Genomic DNA, 23024 nt, shown 5'->3' with positions numbered 1-23024 from the left:
ATTGTGGAAATTTAGAAATATTCGCTTCAAAATAAGTAAAGAATAAATAACATAAATAGCAAATTTATTCATGTTAAATTAATATCTGTTTTCACGGTTTCTAATTAATATTCATAGATTTTCAGATCAATCTCTACTTTGAAGGTGAAACCATTCAAGTTTTATGATAATCCATATGTATATAATAAAGTAAAATAAAATATATATCTTTGTGCGTCTTCTTTAGTTTACTTACTGTATTCAGTAACTCTTTGATTGTTGTTTTCTTCAAGGAATGAAAATTCGACGAAGAACGAGATTTCAACTGGTTACATTTCTGTTATTTTCTAAAACACCTGGTCTACTATCCTGTAGTTAGCTTTTTCCTAAGTACAACGCCCAGTCCTTTTTTCAATTGTGTATAAGGTTTATGTTATACTCTGTATAAATTATTGAAATAATAATAATAATAAAATAAAATAAACAATAAATATGAAGGTCATACACAGTTTACAACTATATTTAGTCATATCCATATTGTTTCAGTATTACTTACTACTAAGTTCAACTATTTCCTCTTCATTTATAGAAGAAACCCCTGTGTGTGTTAATGATGATGATGATTTTGAGTTTAGCGTCCCGTTCAGCAGCAAGGCTATATGAGACGTGGAACTACTTATTAACGTAGAATCCGAACCACGTGAACTCCCACCGGGAATCGAATCCGTTGCCTCCCACGCTGAAGACGCGTACGCTAACCGCTTAACCACGGAGGAGCTCTCTGTATGTGTTAATTGAGTTGCATTGTGAATTCCTAAGCGGTCTTTGGTTATGTGGTTTATGGCATTTAATTATATTATCTCATTGTACATTTGAAACATCACTATCCTGTTTTAATTTAAAATGAAATGAAATGAAATCTTTAAGTTTTACGTCCCACGAATATGCCGACTAGGCTAAAGGAGACGGTGATGATGAGAAATGGATGAAATGGTGGAATGAATAAAGTGGGAGGAAACGGGAGAACCAGAAAAGCCACGCACACAGTGTTTGTCCACCATAAAGTTCACTTGGCGCAAGCTGGGATCGAACCAGGGACCTCAAGCACCAGATGTGAACGCTCTACGACTGAGCCACCGCGGCCCCTGTTTTAATTTGAGTTCCTGGTTCTAAGAAAATGTAATCAATAAGTAATTCTTTTTACTTTTGAAGGTAGGTTGTGAAGTATTTTCACCTTATTTACGATATGTTTAGTTTCCATTAGATGCCTTGATAAGCCTTATACTGCTAGATTTTATTCCTTTGATTTTCTCAAGTGCTCTTTAATTATTGTTGCTGTGTTTCTTTTTGTCGTGCCTATGCAATCTACTAAACACAGGATAGTGAACCAGGAGTTTTGGAAAACAATAGAAGTGTAACCAGCTGGAATCTCGTTTTTCGTCCCTTGAAAAAAGTAACAGTTAAGAGTTACTGAAGTATAGTGTAAATAAACAAAGGTGAATATTTTATTTTATTTTATTTTATTTTACTATACATAAGTATGTAAAAAAGTGATCAATTTATATTAACTCTGTATCCGTTAACTATAAGTGTATGTTAAATGAAACTCGAGTAATTTAATAAAAGGTCAGAAATATAGTATAGTTCTCACCATTTACAAATTTTCTCACTATTATACCAGGGAAGGGGTGTCTTTCTTGAAGGGTTCTTGTGACTAGAGCAGATGTTACATCGTCTCTTGCATTTGTTGGTATCACAGAAAGTGAATCTCCTTTAAAGTTTCTTCAACTGTCTTGCGTATGGAAATCGCATAAACCAATCAGGATTGTAGGATAGATAGGCCAGTAATCGTCATTATCTCCGCCGAGACAATGCAAGTGTATTCATCTATCGACCGATCTCACCGTTGCTTGCTCTTTCTCTTTCTCTTAGGTAGTAGCGACTCCACAGGTTTCCATTGTATACTGGTACGGCGCGTTTCAGAACCTTAGTGATGATAGATGATCTTGTTTCCTGTCTCAGTGCGGAACAGGAAATCATCCATCTCAAATCGTGAAAGGTCCAAATGCTGTTAACAAAATCCACACGTGCTGCTTTCTTTCCTCCCCTCAATTAGTTTTCATGAGATTTCCAAGTTTGGCTCCCTTACTTCAAAGAAGGCAAGTACCGCCAGCTGTCTACTAAACGTATAAAAGTAATCTGTTGCTATTGATGGAGAGTTTTCACATGTCAAAACATTTCTTTCCATTGTTTCTTCTTCTTTCGCGAGGTTTTATTTGACTGCCTCTTAGAGTATATTAGAAACACCCAGATAAATGTAAAATAGAGTTCATAACAGAAAAATATGTTAAAATACGTAGCTTATGCATTTTATTGAATAAAGACACTGAACTTATGCAAAGTCTCATTTTGGAGTAAATTTATATTTTTTATTATACCTAATAGAAAGTTTATAACACAATGTACATGTAATAGACACTAAAATAATACCCTCTCATTTACTTTTGGTTTGTTATTGTAGTTGTTTTAGTGTTAGAGTATCCCATGTACGTGCTGCAAATATCGTGAGAACTGTTTAAAATATTTATATAGGCATGTATTAATGTAAGAATATATACCGGTAGTGTACTATGTGAGTATAACTGTTTCTTTGAACCTAATTGTACAGTTTCGATATAGCCAGTTCATCCAAACTTGGTATACATATGATTTATAATCTAGAAAAAAATGTTGTGGAATAGAACATTCCTAGCAGCCTTAGGGGTTTGAAAGAATGACATGTAAAATAATCGAAAACGACCTATATCAGTGTCGAATTCATATTTGCGAAATCGCTAAGATGAATACAGATACTCCCGATACTGTTGAACTCCACGTTTAGTCCCCATCGGCATGATAGGTGAGAAGGAATGAAAAACAAAATATTCAAAATGACTGAGAATAATGTCGAATCCATAGTTTTAGGATTCGGGAAAACGATTAACCCGTTGGAAATAGTTTTTGGAACATAGTTAGCATTTACCTCAAAGTAGGTTTTTATCGTGTTATTTCGATTAGTTAGTATTTTATGAGGGTAGGGTGTTTCAAAAGTTATGCCAAAAGTAGAGTATCTTACGGATTATTGTCATTATAGTTTCATTGAAATTCGTATCCTAAGGGGGAAGGGAATTCAAATATTTCCCATACACGTATATTCTCGTACGAAGAACGAGTATTTCAGCTTATATATATCGGGTGTTCTAAAAATGGCGCCCACGGATCACAGAGCATTATTCTGCAGGTCAAAATAAATATATATAGTGTGTACCTTTCGATTCCTTCGTTGGAGACACAATTTGCAATATGTGGCAACGTCGCAAATAAAGAACCATAGATTAGATCTACCAATCTATCAAATAGTTTTATCGATTCTTTCCAGATGGCAGCTAAAGTCGATATTGTTTGACAGTAGCGTCGTTTATTAGTGTAGCAATCGATTCAACTGCTCGTTGTATTTGTAGAGTAATGGTGGTGGCTCCAAGTTAATCTGTGACGTTGCCACATTGAGAAATTTTGATTCCCCGTAGCGGCTGAAAGAGGCCCCAGAGGGTATAACATCATATAACATTTCTCTTTATTTTGGCCTGTAGAATAGTGCTTTGTGGTCCGTGGGTACCATTTTTAGAACTCCCGATATATATAGATAGATATATAATACTGAACTTCAATGTGATTTCCCTTGAGTAGCATCGGTATGTACAGTAAACAAGTCAATTTACATAGAACATTACAAAATAAAGTACTAATGTATGGTTAACTACGGGTTCTAGCAAATAAATAAAATACTGAATGCTTTCGACTGGAAGCTCCATGAGCTGCTTGTTCCTTTGACTTTTTGGAGGAGGAGGTACTACTCATTTGACCATAGAAATTGGAATTTTAAATTAAAATTAAGTATTTATTTCATAGATTACAAGACATGCGTCTCCGTCTGCAACGGGAAATATCAAATCAATAATTAGAATTCTTACATTAGAATAATTCTTTCTAACTGTTATGTGTTGACAAGTTTGGGTCTCTGCTTAACTAGAATCTTCACAGAACTTCGAAGCGCACTAAGTCAATTCGCAAGAATCTTGACATTCTGTTGTTAAGCAGAACTCTTACTTGAAATCCTAGCCAAGAGAAGAAAGTGCCTAGTTGACAAAATGTACGAACACACACTATATTAGATACGAGATTGGTAAAGCGACTGACTTCAAAGTTCGAAACATTAAGTTTTATACAGACACAAAATTTTTGACACGTAATCTTGACAGCGTCCAAGATGAGTTACTAAGTCAGCAATATTAACATAGTACTAAGAATTTAATAAAACTAATTCTTTGCGATTGAGCACATAGTATTTTGAGTATTACATTGAGTTAACTATGGAGCAGCACATGAGAAATATGTAGTATACACATATAACTTTTATTTATGTTTTAATATTGAATTCTGGTTTACTCTATAAATCTCAGCAAAATAGTTTCAATTAGGGTACGTTAACTACCGTCATCTACTAAAAATACATTCGTATATTGTCAATAATATTACGTACTTTTTACATGTTACTATCCTGTAAAAACAAAGAGAATTTCATCGAAGTTTATCTCAAGCTAATTATACATCTAACTTGATTTACTATATGCTTTTTTATTATGTCAACTTTCTCCTTTTGCTTGAAAACAATATTACAATCAGAATTAAATAGTTTTATGCATTTCTAATGTATAATTGTAGTTTCTCTAAGATTACAAGACTTTGTGGAAATCTGTGTGTCCTGTCCATAGATAATTGTGCTTATTGCTGAGACACTTGATTTTTATTTGTATCTCTGTTTTCCAAAACAGATAGGGAAAGATTTATTAAGAATACTTCTCATGGGATTGCGAATTATGTATCGCTATAGAATTTACAAGGGAGACATTGAATGAAATGAATGACACCCATTTAATTCTTTAGAAGTAATAACGTGATTAAAGAGGAAAGATGTAAATATAAATATATAGGTCATATGTACACCAGCAATTCGATCAGAGGATCCTGAGGAGGAAAACTCTGAGAAGAGAGAAATTTGGAGAATATTTCTCACGAGAAACGTAGGTCTGTATAAAATAAAATGTCCGTATTATAATATGAATCGTATGTATCTATTGTAATATGTCTGTTTCAATATGTTACTGTAAATTGTGTTTTCTTTGTTATAACATTGGTTCATTCTTTACATTTAGGCCTATAATTCACTCAGAGGATCCTAAGGAGGAAAACACCAAAAAGAGAGAGATTTGTAGAATATCTGTTACAAGCAATGGAGGTAAGTATATCGTTAGGCTTATTTGAATTATATTAGTAGTAGTAATAATCGCATTTAATGTATTTAGACTCATGTTAATTCATTATTTGTTGATTTAAAAGGTACTATTGATAGGAAAATGGATCAGATGTGTACAATTATGCGTTCCATATATCGGTTAACATCGTTGAAAATAAATATCATATATTACGATATTATCCAGTACTACCTATCGGATGAGTTACTGCGTTCGTTTTGTATAGTTGTTACTGTTGTATTTACATGGTATTAATGATAAAGAAGATATTAGGAAGGGAGACGTGAATAGTTTTCTGAATTTCTTTACATGGTTTCAGGATATAACAACAGTCAAAGTCAGTAGACAGTACATTTCTCGATTTGTTTTGTTACTGAATACGATTTTTGAAGTGGTCGTTGGGATTTGAAGAGAAAAAAGAAAACGGGATAAAAATTGGTACACGAAGTAATCCGGTCTGATATTGGAAAAACTACTGTGTATATATTAAAGTTCTATAGAAAAGAAAAACCCTACACTAAATATATTAATGTTGCCTTTGCAAATATGCTTTAATATTTAAACATCTTTTTTCATATAGGACAATTAAGTTAGCAGTTATCTGGATGATTCACTGTTTGATCCCTTGTTAAATAGTTTTTACATATTCAACGCAAATCTACTTTTAAATGTGTACACGACTGTTCTTATAGATATTTGATTATGTTCAACTTATTTATTTTGTTTTCCTGATAAACTTGTGCACGTGAAAGAAATCTCAGGTGGAACCAATTCCTCTGACAACACTATTATATGTCTGACTTCACTAGTAAACAATGAAATTAATTCGCAATCTAGAGGAAATACTACTCTGCACAAATTCATTTCTTCTAGTCACAAGGTGGTTGTAGAACAGTTCCTGCAGTAATATACATATTACTGCCATACAAAGATTGCTACTGCAACTGTCATATAAGAATAATTTATCGATTTTCGTTCAATTGAATTCAATTTTATTTCGTCTTTATAATCATAATAGCATCAATTCGTGCGTATGAATAAGACTAGCCCAGGGATAGGTAAAAAGATACATATATATATAATTGTGACGAATACGTACCAACTTACATAATTATATTTTCAGAATACTAAACTTATTGTAGGATGTCTTAAGGTTACATTCAAATACACAATTTCAATAAAGTAAAATGTACTCGTCAAATATTTAGAGGTTCATTTTGTATTAATATACTCATCGTATATCTAGATATTCATTCACAGAATAAAAGCATTATTCTAATAAATATCTTTTCGTTAACTTCTTGAACGTCTGTATTTTTCTGCCATTCGGATGTATTAAGGAATGTATTGTAAAAGGTAGTACTATCCATATACCTTGGATTGCTTTCATACAGCGTTTCATAATGTTGATTACTGGAAATTTTATCCCTACATCTGGTTTCGTATTTATGTGTTGCTGAAGTGTAAAATAGGTTAAAGTCGATTTTAACGAAAAACAAGATGTGTTATATTTGAAAACAAACAAGCACTTTTATTCACATCTATTTACGGTTTGGTGTAAATAGAAAAACTGTCGTTGATCTAGCTCAGTACTAGCACAAGTTGGAAAAATGTGATCTCTAAATATCTTCATTGGGAATGATACTTTGTATCCAAGTATTAAATAAACAGAATGAAATACTAAAAGAATCAACATTTGAATCATTCATATTTTTACGCCTTTCTTCTCCTAGTTCAAATTCAGTAGGAAATGCCTTGCCAAGTAAGACTATTTTTCTGTGTCTTTTATCATACACATTCTAATACAAATCCATAATTTCTCCCAAAATTACATGGAAATTCATAATAGTTTTTCGTTCAAGAATTAAATTTCAATTACAGTGTATAATTTTGAATTAACATTTATTTATTTATTTATTTATTTTATTATGTATAATCTATAACAGAGCTTAAGCTCCAATTACAATAGGCATTATAACTATGTAATTAGTAATATACAGATTGACAAACGTACAATATGTCACAATATACATAAGGTACCACATTGTACAAATAATTAGTATAATATAAATATTCAAAATTACATCATAATACTCAACCATAGCATAATATTATAGCCACAGCACATTATGAAGAAGAATATACCAATAACAAAAATTAAAAAATAGACTTAAAATAAAGAATAAAATAACACAATAAAGCGAGGCAAAACAAAAACATGCATACACGAAAGTGTTCAAAAATAATCTCTTCAAGGCAATATAAATTTAATATTTCAAAATAATTTCTAAATTTAGTAATTTTGGGCGCTATTCACAATTACAACTATTATTATTTCATTTCTTTAAATTCTTCCTTAAATTCACCATAAATACTTTCACTGTCATTGGAAAATCGATTTCATGTTTTCCTTTAACAGCATTATTATGTTTCCTGGAGAGTCTTTTAAGTGGTGAGTTTTGATGATACACTGAATTAGATTTCTTACAGTAGAATGGTTGCCGATTCCGTAACGCATTCATTTTAACATTGAAGTTTAGTAGTTGTAAATACTCACCACATTGCAATAGGCCACTTACAATTTTATACAAAAATAAATGATCTGTTAACTCTCTCCTTAATTCTAATGTATCACAAGTAAATTCATTAACTAAATTATTATAAGAAATATATTCTTCATATGAAGATCTTTTATATTTCTTGTAATACATATGTCGCGAAAATATATGATTATAAAACAATAATGATATCAAAATAAAATGTCATTTTGCATTTCCTCTAAATTTTACTCAATATGAAATTTAATAACTGTGTTTTTATTTTGGACTTGAATATTAATAATCATACAATGATCATTTAAAGTGATTGTTGTTTATAACTCCTGAACATAGGAAATTGTAAATATAGTTTTCCGAAAATGTTATAGATGCTAAGTACCCTGGAACATGGGATACTTTTATATGATGTCGGAGTTAGTGGCATCGTTCTGTGATAGATCTCTCTTAGAGGCAAGATACTGTGCAGGAGAACGGCCTATACTGTGTGGGTGAGATATTGCATAATGGCCTGTGCACCCACCAACTGCACCAGACTCAAGCCCTTGTCGTGGTTCGAAGCTCACTTTAATAGTAGATCCTGTCCCTTATAACCTTGATGTTGCATAAAGATGTAAAACATACATACACATACTCACTATATATAGTCGTAGTGCTAAGAAATAAGAACAAAGTAAATGAGAAAATAAAAAGTAGATTAATACTGGGAAATGGATGTTACTACTTTGGACAACACATTTTAGCCGTGCGATTTACATCGAAGAAATTTAAAGTGAATACAGTTTCAACAACCGGTTACAACATCTCTTTTAACAACGTATTGGGTATAATGGCAAAATTTATCGGTCCCGTCTAAACCTATAAAAAAACTGTATTTAAAAAATCGCTTACTACGACATTGCTTATTATAACATATCATATATAATTGACTTATTTTTATCACTTATTGAAGAAATGTATCTGCTATAACGTTCAATGTTGCGGGAGTTTTGTTTGTTACGTGTTTGGAGATTGCTGACAACAGTGTAAGGTTTATTTTCAAACTCTTTGTTTTGCTGATACTATACAACACATACAGTAAGTTTAAAACATGCTCACAAGTAAACCTTACGTTTGGGTGAATCGAGTTGCTGACTGAGACACATATGAGAAAGTAGTACTAAATGTGTTCAGTATTTCAGTGAAGTTGTAGATGCGAAGCTCCAGGGGTTTAGAAGATACAGCTACCAGAACATCACATGGAAGTACAGAATAGTTGTCATACAGTTGGAGGTAAAAGCTCTGTAAGACCTCTTGTAACGACAAAAGGTGAATAACAAATATATGGGTACATATTAGGACTAGGAAGAATTCATATAGTGAGGGTATACCTGACGGCGGCCATCTTGAAATCCGCCATTTTGAATTAAGGTTAAGTTTTTAAAATAGGAATAGGGTCATGTGATACATGATTTAAGGCGCAAATTTAATCAGAAGAACAATGGTGACGTTAATTTTGATTTACGCGCAATTGGTAAAAAGTTACAGGGAAATTAAATATTGTTGCAGCATATATATTAGTCCTTTACCCCACTTTGTAAATTTTGTGTTAATGATAATAATTAAATAAAAAGCAGGTGGATAAATATTAGATCTATGGTAAGAGTTGCCTTGATGGCGGCCATGTTCAAATCCACCATTTTGAATCAGACAAAGGTTTTAAACAAAACGCAGAACAGTGACACCTTATTAATAGCAAATTTTACCATAACTCCAACGGTATTACCATCATTAACCAGCTTAAAATTAAATGGATCGCTCCTTACGACTACTGCTTTGACGGAATTATTAACGACAAATGTGTCACTCCGCGAGTGTAACTCGATTGCCTTTGTCAGGTGTGCTCACTGTGAGCATAGCATTTGTGCAAGTCATGCACTCTTTTCTAAACTACATATTGATTGTACTAACTGGGGACTTTTCTGGAAGAAAGACCCAAGTTCAATTATGACTCAATTCCACTTTGGTCATTTTTCCTTCAATTAGCAACTTGTATATGCGATAACAAATGTTGGTTAATGATAAAGCAAAAATGGTTATACCGTTAGATTTACGGTAAAATTTGCTATTAATAAGGTGTCAATGTTATGCGTTTTGTTTAAAACTTTTGTCTAATTCAAAATGGTGGATTTGAACCTGGGCGGCAGCAAGGGAACTCTTACCATAGACCTAATATTTATTCACCTACTTTTTATTTAATTATTATCATTAACACAAAATTTACAAGGTGGGGTAAAGGACTAATACATATGCTGCAACAATATTTAATTTCCCTGTAACTTTTTACCAATTGCGCGTAAATCAAAATTAACGTCACCATTGTTCTTCTGATTAAATTTGCGCCTTAAATCATGTATCACACGACCCTATTCCTATTTTAAAAACTTAACCTTAATTCAAAATGGCGGATTTCAAGATGGCCGCCGTCAGGTATACCCTCACTATATGACTTCCTCCTAGTCCTAATATGTACCCATATATTTGTTATTCACCTTTTGTCGTTACAAGAGGTCTTACAGAGCTTTTACCTCCAACTGTATGACAACTATTCTGTACTTCCATGTGATGTTCTGGTAGCTGTATCTTCTAAACCCCTGGAGCTTCGCACCTATAACTTCACTGAAATACTGACCACATTTAGTACTACTTTTTCATATGTGTCTCAGTCAGCAACTCGATTCACCCAAACGTAAGGTTTACTTGTCAGTATTTTAGCTTATTCATTACCCAAGACCGTGCACGACATTTTTGAACAATTTTCGCTATTGTTACTTTTCCTCACTTATTCTAAGTTTTTATATTTTGTTACCATACAGTATTATTGCTGTACGTACTGTATAAACATGAGAAGAAAAAATCCTTTTCAGTTCCATTCCACAAATATTATATTGTATGCACTGTATTTCAGTTACATTTTTTTAAAGTTTAGCTTCATTCATTCATTATGCATTCTGTTCATTAACCACGTAAATGTACAGCCCAGAACTTAGATAAGAAATTTTAAGCAAGAAAACGAAAATCCGCTTTGTGCGACTATCGACTATAACGACCGTAAGCTTGCGGTCCCTTTGGAGTTGTTGTAACCGGTTTTGACTGTATTTATAAGCCCATATTTCTCCTTGTAACATTTTATGGTTGTGAAAGTAGGTCGTTAATATTAATATTAATAATTATTATTTTCATTCAAATTTACGCTAATCCTTCCTCTTGTAGCGTTTAATAATTTAAAGAACAATAAAAAACATCTCGATTAATCCAAAATATCATTCCATATAGCCGTTGGTTCGGAGTTCAAATAGCACCTCAATTAAAAAAAAAAAAAAAAAAGTCGCATAGGTAATCTACCTGACCTCTATCAAAAAACTTTTTCTTTTTAATATATTGACTTGGGTTATCCGACGCGCCACTTTTTGGTATCACAATAACTATATGACTTGTGAAAAATAGTTAACTAGAAAAAAAAAAACAAAAAAACTAGCAATCGCGAGTGACTCTGAACCAGTGAAAAATTACAGCAGCAGCATACCTAAAAACCTTAAAAAATAATAATAATAAAAAAGAAAGGCAAATAGTTAATCTTATAACACTCCACACTCTCTCGTTCATACAATTTAACCTGGTTGGTGAATGCAGAAAAATATCAATTAAACAGATAAATCAAATTTGGGACAGTTTTATCCCACCATCTCCACCATGAAACATGAGTAAATAGTAGTTATGTTTAGCTTGATTTCATCTATCCCTTTGGTCATTATGAGACCGATATATGACTAGATTTTGGGGTATCTTCTCCACCACCAGCAACTAGCGCTGGAATATAAAAGTAAATCTCATCTGAAAGATAATTCTACAACTAAAGCATGTGGGAAATGTAGCTCATGGTATTTAGAAATCATAACTCATACTCAAATTTGCTTTTAAAAGTGCAGCAGATAAGGTAAGGAAAATTAAGTATAAGAGTAATTAATCTGGCGTAGTCACTTATTGTTTCGACGAAATAAACAGTACCTTCTTCAAAGATAGTAACTCCATTCTTCTCCTCCCTCTCTCGCTGGCTCGTTGCTGTTCTTACAACTCCAAACGAAGTACCCCGAGAAACACTCACCATCCAGTTTTGTTTCCCGGACTGAGGTCTCAAACCACACCTCCAAGTTTCCTCAATAACAAATATGGTCACTCCATAACTCACCTCCTAACACCGTGTTCGTGACGTCACATGAGTCAAAACGTTTGAGAGTCGAAGACCTCACACGCTGGGGACTTCACCTCCTGATCCTGAATTGTACTTTCTGAGGAATTTCAAGTGCAAAGCTAAACCTCAGCGAAAAGTAGAAAATACAAAATACACACTTAATAATCGTTGACGTAGTTACCAGACAATAACTTTTAGTTGAGGCAATCCAATGAGTCAGCTAGAGAAGAGCTAACTGGGCGCTCGAAATATTTACAAATAAGTTGAATGTGAGCAATGTCCTCAAACGCAGACCAGTGACACTGCCAAGAAATGGAAACGTAGCCAGACACAGGTAGAAAGTTGATAAGTTGCACAAAGGTAGGAAAACAAACAAGGGTAATGACTTTATATGAGGTTAAAGGAATCTGCTATTGCACTTATCTTTTAATAAAACACAAAGGTATACAAAAATGCTTCTAGGAAGCTTAAGACTACATAATTAAACTTTCCGAGGAAAGAAAAAAAAAAAATAAAAATAATCCAGCGAAGTAGATGACGTAAATCCAAAAGTCTGTCGTTGGAATCGAACCAGGGACCTCCGACGTATAGTATCGTAACATTAGTTTCAAATTTTTAAGATTTAAAGTACAGTATACATTTAAATGTAGGAAAACAATAAGAATTTATTGCTGACGATTACTGTTCTTTCAACGATTTCACTATAGAATCAGAAATGGAATTCGCTGTATTTAAATTCAATTTAATTAGATCTATAAGACCAAACTTTTAATGATCAATAGAGAAATATAAGCTTGAATTACGAACATCCTTTCTTCGTTAAAAATTTATTGACTTTAGATGAATTCGATATGGAGAATTTTGGCTCAAACAAAATATTTAGCATATAATTTAATTATTAGTTAAATTTTTTTGAAACCTGTGCATTCAACATCCAGTGACTATTTCTACTATTTCTAAGTAATATCTAGAAATCCAAAATTTAATACTTAGCACTTCAAAATTGGAAATTTTTAGTATAGAAGTTACCCAAAAGGCTCCAATCTTCTGCGGGCTCCACAGTCTGAGACCTTCTCTTTCAACTACTAATGTGCAACACGATTTATCAATGAAAATTTTTATTATTCAAAGGATATTAATTTTAAACGCCCTATATAATCTTACCGAGTTTAATCTAATAGTTAATTCAATGATTCCTTTAATGATTCTGAATTTAACATAACTTTCTGCCTCAGTTCGATCAAACTGGGCCTTTACTTTATTTCCCTACTCCTTTTAAAACTCCCTATATAGTCTCATTGAATTTATTCAACTAGAAATATATTTATCACAATATTGCGAGCGGTGATTATATTCAATGAGAAAAAGCAGAAAGGCTATAGTAATAGCTTTTCTGTTTTTAGAAATATATTTTTTATTAACTTAGTTTCCAGCCTCTTTAACCACTACTCCTAGACAAAATTACTCAATTCAAATTACATCCACTAACATTTAGCCATTAGTTCTACGTATTAGCTCTATCATTCCACTATGGAGTTTAATTTCAATTTTACAGCTTTAGAATCAAGTAGCAAAGGAGATTACTTAGTCCCAACCTTTCTATTAAGAAAATTAATTTCAATTTTTAATGCCAATGCTTAATTTCTCTCAACAAAACGCTATAAGAGGAGTCCTAATACAACTTCAATTAATTGAAACAGCCTACATAACCGAAGACCTTGCTTATCAAACTGTTCCAAATTTACGGTAGTTACTTCCTCAAACATTATAAAAGAAACACTCCATTGTCACTGAATTAATTCACGGAATACAATTGTGTTCTTTATATTTGATTTTTGCACTAGCTTTTTTTATGTATATTTTACAATCACTTAATTTAAGAGCCAAAATCTATATACGGCCTTCACACCAAAATTCGTATTAAACCAACTCCTGCAGAGTCGTAATCTTCCACTTGTTCCTATACAGTTCTTCTAATCAAGTGACGAGGCATAGCTAGCATGAGGCAACCGAAGCCAAAAAGGAGGAGTGTCGCTCACACTTTCCGTCTTCCCGTGCTACGTCATTCGAACACATGACTCACAAAAAGTAAAGGCGTTTTCGTTTACAGCTTCAAGCTTTTACAAAGAAATGTGAGCAAAAGAAAGAAAAACAAAAGCAAATTCCTTTCCTACATATTACAATCCACCTTTTTTTTAAAAAAAAAAAAAAAATAACTTAATTTCTTTCTTTCTTTCTTTTTTAAACTAATAATTCATTTAACAACAACAATATTTAACAACTCTGTTTTTTTGAATATATATAATAAAAATAGTGTAGCGTATTGGAAATCGCTACACTCGGAAGAATAGAAATAGAGTTCATCACCTAGAATTTAACGTATCTTTAAATCTGGACTATTTTGATAAAGTGTTCTGCAACTACAAAGGATGTAATCAGTCTTTCCGCAGAATGGACTAATTTTAATTCATCCGAATAGTAGGGGAGATCTGTAATTGGTTCTGAGTGTCCAGTCCGAAAGAAGATTCTCGGTTATCAGCCTATCGTGGTTACTGCGACTAATAGCTAGTAAAGTAAGGATGGGACTGCCAATTTGTTTCGATGTGATTCAAAAAAATATTAGAGTATCCTAGTGAAATATTTTGGGAGTTCATGAAATTCTCTGTCAAGATGACTTCGTGGTGCATGGCACACGCAAAATTTATTAACAGTTTGTTTAGAAATTGATATTTGTTCTTCTCGCTTTAAGAAACATTTATGTATGGGTGAAAGTTACGCATCTTCATTTTTAAATCTTCAATAACTAAGAGTAAAGAACTTTCCGGAATTTGTAAGTTCTTCCTTTAGGCATAAGTACATTTTCCTTTATGTTTTGTTAACAGACTCTTTTCTTACCAAAGTAAGAGGAGTTGCCATTCATGATCAGTTATCATCTAACATTTAATTGTCACATGATAGCTATTCATTATTCGAGATCCTAGAGCCAGCCACTATGACTAGCAACATACTGGCAGCGAAAGTGCTACCTGGTAATCATTTTCATTCTAACTCTCCTTATCCCTTGAAACCTTACGAGGTGTTTTAAAATAAATTTCTTTAAATATCAAAATTCAGATGGATAAGACAGAAATGTAATTATAATGACTTCTTTCTTTCTTATTAATTTTTAAATTCTAACATTAACTCATAACTCTCTACTACAATTTTAGTCTTACTACATGAGGGAACGCAGTGGCAAAATGTTCACTTTTGGCAACATGTTCACTCGTGTACATGTTTCCTCGATATTCTTTCCTTTTCTACACATTCACATATTCTTTCATAATCATTTACTTCCATAAATCATTTGTTTCTTTAGTCTAAAGGATACGATTGTGGCATTTTAAATTAAAAACTTAATTTTTCCACAATTTTGGCTAACTTTCATTGAGCTACGCTTTTTTTGTCGGTTATTTTTTCGGTGATTTTAAACACTGCTTTTCTATATTGTAACATGATTAAACACATTTAAATAGTTCTTAGTAAATTCTACGACATTAAACAGAAAACAAGAAATTAAGAAACTAGAATTAAGGGAATAATGAGAGTTAGAATTAGAACACCACGAATTCACAAACTGAATAATTTGATTTGATTAAACAGATTTTTGCTTCCACATGTTAGACATTTCTGTCCTATTAGGAAGTCAGATTCTTCACATGACTATAATTTTCCACATGTAAATTAGTTTCTTTCTATATTTACAGATGGCAGCAACAACGTGGATGTATCAATGATGGAAATGAACTATGAGTCTGAGGAGTTGCGAGATGAGTTAGCAAAAGTGTGCTTGAAATTTGGCTCCGAAAGTGATACTACAAAAATGCGTTTAAGGAAATTGGGAAGGTATGAAAAGAAATATGGCTTAACACATTACCCTGTACTTAAGTCAGGTGAGTTAACATTAAGAATAGTATACTCCTGTAGGGCAGTGTAAATGAAATCTCTGTCGGTTCTTATAGTTAGAACAATCTAAATGTGGTACGAGTATTGCATGTAAAGCAAATAAATATTTTTTGGAAATGTTTTATTTAAGTCCCAAATGCCTCAATTATCGAACATTAACCAGTTTACATAATACTCAAATAATGGAGAAGCAAATACATAATGGCGCCTCTATTACTAAATTTATTCAAGCCTTTAGCTGATCCTACGGGGCGTAACTTTGGGTAATAAATAAATAAATAATACTAATAAATAAAATAAAAATAAATGAAATATACTATTGTTTAAAATCGTCGTTCGTCTTGAATTAGTTTTCGAGAAATTTAAAATTGTACTACGTGGAGATAAAAGGATGTTCAAAACATAAGTAGTTTGTATGGATATGTGAGCAAACGTATGCCTTCACAGTCTATATGTGATGAAAGATCAGCAGTGAGTATTTTAATAATAATACTAAAAGGTCGTTACCTCATCACGCGGCGCTGTTGCGTCAGTGCTCATGAGAAATTTATTTATTTTTATTTATTTATTTATTTATTTATTTATTTATTTATTTATTTATTATTATTATTATTATTATTATTATTATTATTATTATTATTATTATTATTATTATTATTATTATTATTATTATTATTATTATTATTTTTCTTGCTGCAGTTTGCTAAATGCAGTTCGGGCGTTACCTTTAAGAGTCATTCCTCATTTGACGGTGACGTTAGGAGGCGGCTAAGCGGTTCTAGTCGACGGTGATACATGTGTAAAGGTAAAGATACGGGACCGTTACTCATGACAGTGAGAAAGGATTGAAAAGAAAATATATTGCACATGTAGGCACTTTGTCTGCTGCTGTTGCATCCTTAAAGTCTGCAAAATTTACATTTGCTATTCACAAATGGTATTTAAATACAGATGGGAGCAACAACTGATGGAGGTTTCGTATTCGTATTATTTTAGTGATTGGTAAAGTGACCAAACATAACGTCTGTATCGGGGGATGGAGAATCCACGTGAATAGCGCAATACAAAAAAGGTTTTTCGAAAGTTAACATTTTCTGAGCAATTTGCAGTCGTAAAGTTTAAGGTCCTTCTGTTTCAGAAAAGAAACTGCTATTTCGATGAGCTACAAAGTTGTTTTCTTCTTGCTATGAGGCTAGAAAGCATTATTTGGCAAAAAGACGGAGCATCCTCCTACTACGAAAAGTTCGGAAATGGTCGAATGAATTTCAATATCGTATAATAATAATCGGTTGTCATTGCTGATATTGATTGATGAAAATATTTACTGTAGTCGTTGTGTATGTCTCCAAGATTTGCTGAAAAGAAGTCCACGTGGTTGTACATGAAAAGCACTTTCAGAGACATGTTGCATTCACACTTTTCATAACTGTTCAGTAAATTGTTTACGCAAATCTAATGTTTTGTAATTTTTAGCCTTTTGTTGGGTTTAGGATTAGGAATTAGATTTCTTGGCTTTCGGCGGCTACGACCATATCATCACATACAAAAGATTACGTGTTTCGGCGATTACACTACCCGGGGAATTGGGAAGAAAGAAAGGAATGGAGAAGGAAAGAAGCAGCCTTGGACTATTTATGTTAAATACCATCCCGGCATTTTCCTGGTGTGAATGAGGGGAAACCTAGGAAAACTTCACTCAGGATGTCTGGTCTGAAAAAGTTTTTACATTGTTCCCACCGTGAATCGAACCTGGTACAGTTCGCATCATTTTAACCCTGCCTAAGAAAAAAGAGCAAAACGTCTTGAATGACACCCAAGATTGTAGTTTAAGAGGACTAAGGAACTTATCAAAATTCCTGGCCCCAAGTGAAATCTCTTTATCTGAAAACACACAAACACACTAGCTTTCATTTTGTTGGAGCTGAGATGAGGAAATTTACGAATCAGTTACTAGAAGTCAGCATTGCCCTTGTCCATTTCAGGCACTAAAGATTTCATTAGTTCAAGCTTAACATGGAATGGTAGTAGATATATGTCTTTAGTGTTGCCTAGGGCGGGGTTGCAACATTCTTTACACATGTTTCCATTATACTGCGCAATGGCCATTCTTTTCTCTGATAGGTAGTGGCGGGTTCGACTATCCCATTCGCACAGGAAGCAGTAATGTTTCTATATCTAATCTTTAAATATGTAAGTATGCCCATAAATCAAATTGCACGAGTGCGTTATTTATGAATGTTGTACTGAACTTTTTCTAATATAATTTTATGATAAGATTTCTTTCGTCTGAGACAGGTAACAAATGTTACAAGTAGAAAGACATTGCTCCTGTGCAACAAAAGAACCTAAGACTGGTCGTTGCGGAATCGGATAAAAAGTCTCCACTCCTGTGCTATGTTCCCTACCAAGAGCAAGAAACAAACCATTGACACCACAATAAAACAATTTTGTGTATTTAAAAAGCACTGAATGACAGATGTCACGTTTTGTTCAAGCATACAGTAGAACATGTATCAGGTAGATTCCACTGTTTAGGTCTGAATCGAAGAACCTCAGTCTGTGATTTAGATAGCTGCAAGTCTTGCACAAGGTTCTTTAAATCAATTTGTCTTACAAAACGTAGTGTATTCCAATTCAGAAGTAGTTATGTGGGTATCTTCCTCTTTCAATGAATGTTGCTAGAGGTAGAAATCGGTAAGTCATCACTGCCGGTTAGGCTAAAAGAGACGGTGAAGATGAGAAGTGAATGAAATGGCGGAATGAAGAAAGTGGGAGGAAACTGGAGAACCCCAAGAAAACCCACGAGCACGATGCTTGTCCACCGCAAAGTCCACACGGCGCGAGCTGGGATCGAACCAGGGACCCCAAGCACCGGAGGTGAACGCTCTACCACTGAGCCACCGCGCCCCCATTGTGTGTGTAAGAGTCTGGTTGCAGACAAAATATTGTCAGGATAGTTGATTTTCTCCCCCTATCTTTATCTTTTAATTCTTGAATGTAGACTATACAGAAGCAAGAGACACGTAGTCGACTAGCAGGCATATATCGGGACTCCAAACGACTTGTTTTTCAACCACTCTCGAAGACACAAAGCACAGTTGTTATATATTGTGCTGGTGCCCACTGTCTACTTTAATTAACCTTGTTCTCAAAGTGAAGTTCGTACAAGATAACCAAAGTCCTTGCCATTTGTGATCGTCAGAAACAGAAATACAGTGCATAGTGATCTACTTAATGTCTCAAAGTAATCTGTGTCAGCATACAACCCTTTGCCAACGTTAAGCTCTCCAATACCCTTGAGGGCTGTTGAATGCAAAGAAGTCTGTAAGTGTGTGCCGCAGGTCTGCCTCATTGTTGAAGGATTTCCCACGGAGGAGGGTGTCCATGAAATGAAACAGGTGGTAATTTAATGAAGCTAAGTCCAGTGAGTGTAATGGATGACAATGTCTTATAGCCAAGTCACTCAATGGTATCCTTGCTAGTTATTGCCACGTGTGGTCTCACATTGTTCCACATCTTTGCGATTAACCAACGCTGGCTCCTTCTCCAATACATGTTACACCAGTTACAAGTGCTGCGAGTACATGTGCGCAGTGATAGTGGGACCTGGTGGTAAGAGCTCGTAATGCACCACTTGGCGACTAGTCCACCAGACACGTAGGACAAGTGCAGAAGTGGTTTGGAAGTGTGAGGCACAGGAGTACGTAATGACAACCAATGTTGGTACTCTTGAAAGTGTCATACTGGACCCATTTGTCGTCTCTCGTGAGCACTCGACCTAATATAAATGTGTTTAGGTGTCGAGACAGCAAAGACAAACATTCTGTTACTTGTTTCTTGTTGACTACCGACGATATGTGGGTACCCACTTGCTCAGCTTGTACAGTTTTCTTATGCGGGATAGATGAAGCCTGACAATTTCCTCGGAAATCTGGAAGCGCTCGAGAAGTTCACCACGCGCGTGACTGCTGTTCTACTCTATGGTCGCCTTGAGGACCTCGTCTTACAACACTGCGTAGTTCATCACAAAGGCTCAGATCTCTCGACTTGGAACTTCTGGAACCAATGCCTGGCAGTGCATTCGTTTACGGCATCTTCCCCAAATGCCTGACGTATTCGACAACTTGATGCAACTGTTGACAGTTCCACCTTAAAATCATACCGCAAACAACCGTGAATGAACTGTCTCCATACTTCTATTTCTCTTCGACACTGGATGAGTGTGGTTGCTGTACGTGCATGATGTGCTTCTATTGGCGCAGATCAATAGTCACACTAACCTCCATTGCTTTTTCGGTGCTCCTCGGAAGTTGCTTCGTTTCCTCTCTGTGATCACTTCATCAAATGGGCAACATAAATGGCAAGAACTTTTTTCGCTTCGGTACATATATGAATGCATAGTTGATGATGTACCTGGCATTGCTCGGTTAAATGTATAATGTTTACTCCATAGGATGGCGATCCAGATAGAGCAAGCATTATATTTGATAGTCGTAGATAGAACGTTTGCTCGAGCGTTGACGATGAAACAAGTTATCCGAAGAAAGCTCCTTTCAACGTCAGCCACACATAAGCACTATTCTACATACAACTTTTAAAGACACAAAAGATTCAGCATGATAATTTCGAAAATTAACAAATTACACAAATAAATTAAAAGTAAATTTTGCACCATGTACTCAATAGACAGCCACGAGGCATGGGAGACGACATGCACAATCGCAGAAAACACTCGTCAATCGATTTGAGAATTTTAATTATATTGATACTTACATCACTTTACATAGAGAAATAACTATTAAAAAAAAAGGGTAATAGTAATGGATGTGTCCCTTAATATGAAATATAACTGGATTTGATTAATCACAGAACATAATGAAACAGTGTCTTGTCGCAGCAGTGTAGAATGTGTTGTTAGCTGTCCATCCTGTTTTTGCCAAGTAAGTGTCTCCCGCTAAATCTCTTCAGCTCTCGCTGTTCGCGTGGGTTTCACGCGTTAAGTGACGTAAGAGCGGACAGAGCTGTGATTGGCTGAAGAAGTGTTGATCAAGGTCACTCCGCCCACATGCATTCGCTGCGTGAGAGAACACACATACATACACAGAGAACGTCGTCTGCTAGCCCTTTTAAATTAAAAAAAGAATTAAACTGCTTGAGCTGCATATTGCCAAAATGATGGATAAATGAGTTTATGACAAATGGCACCCGAACAGCCGATAGGTAAAGTTCTGGTGAGATACGTTTATCCTAAGGACCCTGGCAACACTTATAGTTTGTGTCTGCGTATGACGAGGACACACTGTAAGTTGTTGAAGCACTCTTCACTTGGGCCATAGTTCATATGGGTTAAGTTACAGTTCACATAAACACTTCACTTCACTTACTGCTGCAATCACGACCATATAAAATGTTTATTCAGTCCATAAATATGTAATATATCAATAAATGTATAGAAATATATTTATTATAGTCCTATTAGTTCAAATGTAAATTCACTTAATACTTAAAGAAATTGAATATATATCACATACACTAAAATATTGTAAATAATGTGAATAAAATGAGAAAACACTTCAAGCAATGAATTAATTTCAACCTTTAGAAACACTTTCACCTTTGCAATTAATTGAACATAAAAGAAAAATGAATATTGAAATAAATATAGATATATTTTCCAGTTCGAATAACAACACTTCACTGTTCATTTATAACACACTGTTTATACTTTTACTATCTGCACACGTCACACTGTCCAAGTTATTCACCATTCACAATCTACACCATGCTCCAGAACAATGTCCAGTCCATAGGCCATCCTCTTCGTTCATTCTCTTCCCACTGAATGAACACTCGGCGATTAAATCTTCTGCTCCTATCCTCTTCCCATTGGATAGGGCTAGGTCCATCGGTGGAAGTTCTAGAAGGTCTCTGCATGCTACAGTCTTTTAATAGTGCTGAACTATTTTCAAAATTCGGCGCCAATATGAAGATGCATGGAATACTATAACTTATTGCGTATAAACTTATTGACGTATAATTTGCATCTTCCTTTCTTTTTTTTTTTTTTTTTTTTTTTTTTTTTTTTTTTGTGACTTAAAATGTGCTGCATTTGCTACTGCTGCAATCGTATTAAGTGGAAGTGAATAGAATGTGTGTTCTTCTTATTGTTTGGACCTACATGTGTTCTTCCTTGTGTTGTATTCTTCGTGTATGGATATCAAGTGTATGTTTTTACGTGTTACATGTAATTACTATAATAAGGTTAAAATAACATAATTATGGTTAAAAGGAAGTTGACTTGGGATGGGTTAACAAAAGAAATGTAAGTATTTCTTCTTTCATTCTCTCTTTTTTTTTTTTTTTTTTTTTTTTCAAATCACTCCACGAGTACAAACTACGACAAGCACGCCCCAATCCACAACGCCTTCGTGCAACTTCATCAAATAAGTACATGGTACATGATAAATTAATACTGAAATATACCCATATAGGACATGATGCTGAATAAAATATATATATATATAGATAATATAATAAGCCTATAGATATAACCTTAACGATGACTGTTACATGAATACTATAATGAAGAGAGAAATAAACCAATATAAGCTCGAATGATGGAGAATTATATTGGGGCAATGTCAGATGTCTACAGATGCCAACCTGTATCCATCTTAGGGATGGTCTGACGACTAAATGAAGAAGAGCCAACCCACAAAAACCATATAAACCTACCCACTGTAAGTACGACCACGAAGACACACAGAGATGTGGTTACAAAAACAAGTTATACTAAGGAAACCCCATAGAGTTTTATAGAAGACAAAAAGAAAACGATGCACATGAAATTCATGGCGAAATGTGGTCGTAGGTCTTAAGGTAAAACTTCAATGTTGTTCCAATAACAACAAAAGGAATACTGTAATAAACGTGTATATTACTCTAATATCTCCTAACATATCT

At 34.0% G+C, this 23024-nt stretch overlaps 1 protein-coding gene across 2 annotated transcripts in view; it reads left to right on the top strand.

Annotated features, from left to right (window-relative positions):
• LOC145678632 (uncharacterized) overlaps nucleotides 1–23024 on the top strand; it is a 90693-nt gene that overhangs the window by 40583 nt on the left and 27086 nt on the right. For both annotated transcript variants that reach the window (XM_081749000.1, XM_081748999.1), the window contains exons 6-7: nucleotides 5232–5314; nucleotides 15863–16048. In XM_081749000.1, coding sequence (XP_081605126.1) covers nucleotides 5232–5314; nucleotides 15863–16048 — 269 coding nt within the window. The remainder of the gene's footprint in view (nucleotides 1–5231; nucleotides 5315–15862; nucleotides 16049–23024) is intronic.

Source organism: Thermobia domestica, chromosome 2 (genome assembly GCF_964235325.1).
Source record: "Thermobia domestica chromosome 2, izTheDome1.hap1.1, whole genome shotgun sequence".
Taxonomy (NCBI): domain Eukaryota; kingdom Metazoa; phylum Arthropoda; class Insecta; order Zygentoma; family Lepismatidae; genus Thermobia; species Thermobia domestica.
This window is presented reverse-complemented; position numbering and strand designations above follow the sequence as displayed.